Raw genomic sequence first — 6443 nt, forward strand, 5'->3', positions numbered from 1 at the left:
ACAAACTTCTTGGATGCTTGATATGATGGTTCAATTCTCACATGACTCAATCATCTCAATGAATTTAACATTTGCAATGAACAAATACAGGGTAAGTCTCTTTGAACTTAACCTATTTTCAAGCAGCCCATTTGGTTTGTGGATGCCCATGATCTTCTTGTTTGTTGTTTAAAGTAGTATCAATTGTATGTGTGTCTCATTTTTTATGAGCAGCAAGAGGGGGTGCCTGTTGCATGGGCTATGACATCAAGGAACAAGATCAAGGATACTCAGGTGAGTTGATGGAGTTGCAGAGATGACCAAAGGACAAGAGGCCTAATTGGAGGATCAATGCATTTATCATGGATGATGCAAGTGTAGAGATTCATGTGATAGAGTAAGTGCAAGAGAGAAAGGTTTGTCTACATGAAATCAAACATTATGATACAATGGTCTACATTTTATTTGAAATGAGCAGGCTCAATTAAACATTTTATTTGTAATAGGAGTATTTTGGAATGATGTTTCATACTTTGCTTCTAGCATGTATGTTGAGCATGGTTGAAGAATGTGTACAAGTATGCAACGAAGGAAAGAGAAACAAACATTTTTCACCATCTAGGGGCTAGAATGGTGGCAATGCATGAAAGTGAATAGAGCATTGTGTAGGAGCTGCACACTTTCTTTATTGAATTTAGTGATTAGCCACATTTTCTAGATTACTTCTACAATACATGGTGTCAAGCAGAAGGCTGTATCAGTTAGTTGGACATTAACTTCGATTTGGATTTATAACTTGTTAACCATTTTGGTTTTTGTTTGGTAGTTAACATCCTATTGCTATTTTTAATTTATTTTTTCTATTTTTTTTTGGCTAGCTATGTGGGCAAAAAACTTCAAGAATTTTGCTCATGCTAACCAGGACACAAATAATGCCATCAAATCATATCATGGAAAATTGAAGTCTCTACACCTAAGAGATGGCAAAAAAGACATGCTCGAGGAGGATGGAGAATCTATATTTTATACTTGTGTATAAAGTGGAACCATTCTACCAGCATAAACGAGAATTGCAACATTTTGGATTCATCAAAAACTATAGGTTGAAACATTTGCAAACTGGTATGAAGAGGGAAAAGGCAATTCCTAGTGTCGATTGTGTTCCAGATCACACTCCTCCTAGTTGGTACTGGGTGCAAATTTAGTCCTCATGCATCTGGTATGTGGTTAGGAAATTTGAAGATCACTTCTACATTTGTGAATGTTTGTGGATTTTGCGAGGAAACATGTGCAAGCATGTGTTGAAGGTTTCTACAGTGATGAACAATTCATTTGACACAACCGGCACTGACACTGGCACCGACATGCAACACTTCTATGAAGTCGACATCAGTCTGGGATTTGAAAAGTTTTATTCAATCATTTTGCAACTATTGTATAGGACCGACATTTAATATCTTTTCTAATGTATTGTAAGTCGACATAAGGCATATTGTTTTTAAAGGGTATATAAGTCAGTATAGTTGGTCATTGAGATATATAGAAGAGTGTGTAGGACAAGGAAGTAGAAAAGTGTGATGCGAAGGATATGTATATATCTCATTTATATGGAAAAGTAATATCAGGCAATGATCAGTAGATTGTTTGTAAATAATTCTTTGAGAAAAAGACATACCTATAAAAGGGTTTACAGAACTGGTATAGAATAGAGCTATAACCAAAATTGTTTTTGGCATAGCAGATGCATTTTGTGAGTTCAACATTATTCTTTTATCTCAGCAAAAGCCTATAGTCAATGAGACTCCTTTTGTGTTGAGCAATGTGCCTTCCTACATGTGTAGACCCCCATACTATGTAATATCTTTCATATGATCAGTGAGTTGATATTGTGGGTCGCAAATCCCATTATGGTTTTTTGTGTTTGAGGTTTTCCACATATAAACTATGTGTGCTATGGTGTTCATTCATGTGGTTGGTTTATTTGCTTCATTTTATATGTTTCTTCATTTACAGGTTTATATGTGTATGTTCTAATAAGGTAAAATCTTATATTACTGGCGGAACACTGATTCACCTCCCCTCTCAGTGTTCTTGGATTCATTGTAGTCCAACAATAACAAACCTCTACATTAGGTTCTTATTGATTCTAACTTGGCTTTTTATTCCAATCTTGAGGCATTTGATCCATTATCTATTTCTTTTATACCCTAGGAAAATCTAAGGCATTTCTAGATGGTCAACTCTACAAATCAAATCCTCCAGCTCTGTGGCCAATAGATGTATCGATCCCATGTTCGTTGGTGCCTCCACAGGTAATCCATTCCTCTTCTTCACCATCTCTGTAATACTTCACAATATTCGAACCTTCTGAATGATATTTGAATTCATTCTTGACTAGGGGTTTGATACAAGGATAAATCTAGCACCAAGGGGTTCCTCAATAGTTTCATCACTACTCTCATTGACATTTTCATTAAATGTGGAATCTTTAGACATTTAAGATTTGTTGTGTCCGTTGAAGTGTCAAAATTTCTTGAATCCAAGTCAAACCAATTTTCTCTTTCGTAAAGATTGGTGACATAAGTGTGCGAGTATGAAAAATATCTACAGTATTATTTGTAAAAGAATTTTTTGTTCCTACTATTATAATTGCTTTATCATCCTTAAATAACATGATATGTAATAATCTAGATTTTGGTTTTAATTATGAGATCCAAGGTATTTGGTTTGAAATGTTAGGTGTATTTAGCCTAATAAGTATTTATATTAATTTGTATCAAGTTCAATTCAAGGACAAGATTTGTTTTGTCTAATTGACATGATATAGTCATAGCTCAATGATAATTTCTAGAAAATTTGATTTAAAACTATGTAAGTATGGAATTTTATAATCTAGAAAAATAGGAAAACCTTAAAGTTTTAACAATTTGGTCACAACAATTTGAAATTGATTCAAATCTAGACTATTGATGAATCAATGCACCCTTACTCAATTTTTCATAATCAAAGAAATATAGTTTACTCTATATTAAGTAATCAAATATTAAAAAATCTAATATATATTTTAATAAATTGATTTCAATAGGCTCTTGGTCTATTTGTGAAGTTAAAAGGTTCTTAATAACCTTACTAGAGATCCAAGAAAAAGGTTCAACTTTTGTATTAAAATGATTTTGTAAATAAAAAATCATCCAAAAAAAATAAAAATGATAAAAGATAAATATTTACAATCATATAAAATTATAAACAGAATTATACGAACCAAAATAAATATATAATAGCAAAAGTCAAAAGGAGCAGATCTCTATTATCCTGCAAAATTAAATAAATAAATATATAATAGCAAAAGTGAAAAGGAGAATATGTCTATTATCCTACAAAATTAAATAAATATATAATAGCAAAGTCAAAAGGAGAAGGTGTTCTCTATTATCCTGCAAAATATAATTGTAGTTGTATAGCTTTCAATAATTTGTAACTATCCTCCAAGCATCTAAAACCTCGTGATAATTTTAGATGCTGTTAAGCTTGACTCAAGCCATGTCCATAGCGTACATGTCCGCTATAAAGCCGGCTCTTGGAAAGCTAATACTCAAGGGTATTTTCTAGCTCCACAACATGGCCACAGCAGAGGTTGCAGTTGCTCTCTGGAGAAGGTTTTTTCCGTTTTTTTCGCTTTTTTAACATTGTTCACGCTTGTAATGTCTTGACAAGAAAATATTGTCTTCTGTGTGCGTTAAATGATTTTACGTCAACTTATATGCTGATTTTACACTCATAAACATCTGTGTTTGTCTGTGAATGCCAAATTTCCATTCTTACATAGGCACGTAAAAAACCAGAGATTGGGAACTCTCATGAACTAATTTTTCTGAGGTATATTTTTAACAAAAATGTATTTGTCATATGCAGACTGGAAGGGAAGGTTGCGATAATCACAGGCGGATCGATGGGCATTGGAGAGGCCGCCGTTCGGCTATTTGCAAATCATGGAGCCAAAGTCATTATTGCAGACATTGCAGACGACGCTGGTGTCAAATTGGCGGAATCCCTTTCTCCCTGGGCAACATATATCCACTGTGATGTGACCAAAGAGAAAGATGTAAAAGCAGCCGTAGATTTGGCCATGGAAAAGCACGGAAAGCTTGATATAATGTACAATAATGCAGGAGTCACCGACATCCAGAAAGGGAGCGTCGTAGATTATGATATGCAGGAATTCGAGCGGGTGATGAACATCAATGTAAAAGGAGTAATGCATGGCATTGAGCAGGCAGCCCGTGTTATGATCCCCAATAGAAAGGGCAGCATTGTCTCTACGGTTAGTATTGCGGGAATAGTAGGAGGAGCTACTCCTTACTCCTACACAGCCTCCAAACATGCCATCATTGGGCTGACTAAGAACGGTGCAGCCGAGCTGGGGAAATGTTGTATACGAGTGAATTGTGTTTCTCCTGCTGCAGTTGCCACAGATCTGGTAATGAATTATCTGGAAGTGACACCTTCACCAGAGGCTAGAGCCCAGCTGGAGGCCACGGCTGAGGCCATAACCCCGTTAAAGGAAGTCTTTCTTAAAGCAGAGGATATTGCAGAGGCTGCGCTATATCTGGCCAGTGATGAATCCAAATATGTGAGTGGTCACAATATGGTGGTGGATGGGGCAATAACAGTTGTAAATAACAGCTGGGGATTGTATTAGATAACATTGTACTTTTTTCACTTTTAAACTTGGGTAGTTGTGATTTAGAAGCTATAATAAACTTCTTGTTCTGTAACTGCAAAGCCAGAGATATATGTGTATTCAAAGTTCCCTAGAACATAATATATAAAATCAAACAAAGGTTTTTTTTTTTGGGTCATTAGCGAACAAAGAACGAGGCAAATAGACTCCAAATGTGTCAGCTGAATTTTCTTAAAAACGTGTTCGGGGAGGTCAGCTCGCCGGGCTTAACGCACTTATTTTATGGTCATTAGCGAACAAAGAACGAGGCAAATAGACTCCAAATGTGTCAGCTGAATTTTCCTAAAAACGTGTTCGGGGAGGTCAGCTCGCCGGGCTTAACGCACTGAGCTATAAATGAATAGGACGGCTGTTTCCCAGTCCTACGCTCCATATAATGTTTAATATTGAACCTGGTTGCCCGTTTACATTGGACGCACCTATCGTGGGACGCGTCTATTCTGGTTTCAAAAATGAATTGTTGGACTGACATGCATTGACATACATGTCTGAGAAATGGACACCACGTCAATTTGCCGCAGTGGCCGGACCCACAGTATGTGACATGGAGTTGTCGTGGACTCGCCGATTTTAATCATCGGGCCCCACATGAAATTACGTGGACATGCCGGAGGACGGTTGTGGCTCACTTAGTGGTTAGCGGCAGTATTTTGTGCATAACATGTACATTAAAAGCCAGAAAAAAAAAACAACCATCGGCAACTGAAAAAACCACCATCAGACGGCATACCGACAAGAAAAAGAGGGTGGGGGCTTAAAAAAAAAGCCATAAAATAAATAAAAAACCATTGGCAATTTAAGAAACCGCATTCGGATGGCATGCCGGCGAGAAAAAGTGGATGCCACTTTCAAAAAAGGTACCTTCGTTAGAAAACGTGGTGTCATTTTCTGCCTAACGTGGAAAAAAGAAGACTAATGTGCGATGAAAACATTATTGTTGAAGGGTAGAGTGCATCTATTTTGGCTCAATGTTGAAGGGTTGTTTTTGAAGCAGTCTGCATATATTCTCACTCATTGTCGAAGGGTGTCCGATTCTTGAAGGCTTGATTGTTGAGGGCTCATTGTTGAAGGGCGTCAAATTGTTGAAGGCTTGATTGTTGAAGGCTCATTGTTGAGGGCGGATTTTTAGGACTGTAGCTTTCTGTGTTGTGGTGGGCGGGACGTATGTTGAAATCCACCTCTATAGCTCGTATTTTTCCTATTTCTATTTGGATTTTGTTATTAATGATCGGGGTTTGCAATGCTTGTTTGCATTTCTTGTTTGCCTCTATATGTAGTCTGAATAGCTTCAGCCTATGTGGAAAATTTGCCTATTTTGGAGCCAGAATAGAGGCATATCGTCGCATTAAAGTTAGAGACTGCGCGAAACGCATGTATGTTGGCTCCAAAAATCCTTACGTCGTGACTCTCAATTAACAAGCCATGGTAGTGGGTCAACCCTTTTGAACCGTAGGTTTTTTCTTTTTGCATTATGCACCATAATAGATACTCCTGGTCTGTTTTGAAGCCATAATAGACGCAACCATTGATTAGTCCATTTTGAAGCCAGGCCATCCGCAAATCTGCGAAGGCACATAACACACCATTTTTGTCGAATTCGTCGTTTCACGAGGCCATAGAAAAAGGCGTACACGCAGTCCACAAATCAGGGAAGGTGCATAACACGACATGATAGTCTAATTTGTTGTTTCGTGAGGACATAGAAAAAGGCGGACATGCAGTC

The 6443-nt window shown here is 37.1% G+C and overlaps 1 protein-coding gene across 1 annotated transcript; it reads left to right on the top strand.

The window, feature by feature from the left end:
* Window positions 1-3597: 3597 nt before the first annotated feature.
* Window positions 3598-4678, top strand: LOC131056274 (borneol dehydrogenase, mitochondrial-like). The gene is made up of 2 exons (XM_057990623.2): window positions 3598-3635; window positions 3892-4678. The coding sequence occupies exons 1-2, from the start codon at window positions 3598-3600 to the stop codon at window positions 4676-4678; spliced, it is 825 nt and encodes a 274-aa protein (XP_057846606.1).
* The last annotated feature ends 1765 nt before the right edge of the window (window positions 4679-6443 follow it).

This window comes from Cryptomeria japonica, chromosome 7 (assembly GCF_030272615.1).
Source record: "Cryptomeria japonica chromosome 7, Sugi_1.0, whole genome shotgun sequence".
NCBI lineage: Eukaryota > Viridiplantae > Streptophyta > Pinopsida > Cupressales > Cupressaceae > Cryptomeria > Cryptomeria japonica.

Bases quoted from the DNA above. Each gene is read 5' to 3' on its own strand.
- LOC131056274 (XM_057990623.2), top strand. From the start codon at position 3,598: ATGGCCACAGCAGAGGTTGCAGTTGCTCTCTGGAGAAG. The intron at 3,636-3,891 runs GTTTTTTCCGTT...TGTCATATGCAG, and splicing joins GCAGTTGCTCTCTGGAGAAG to ACTGGAAGGGAAGGTTGCGA.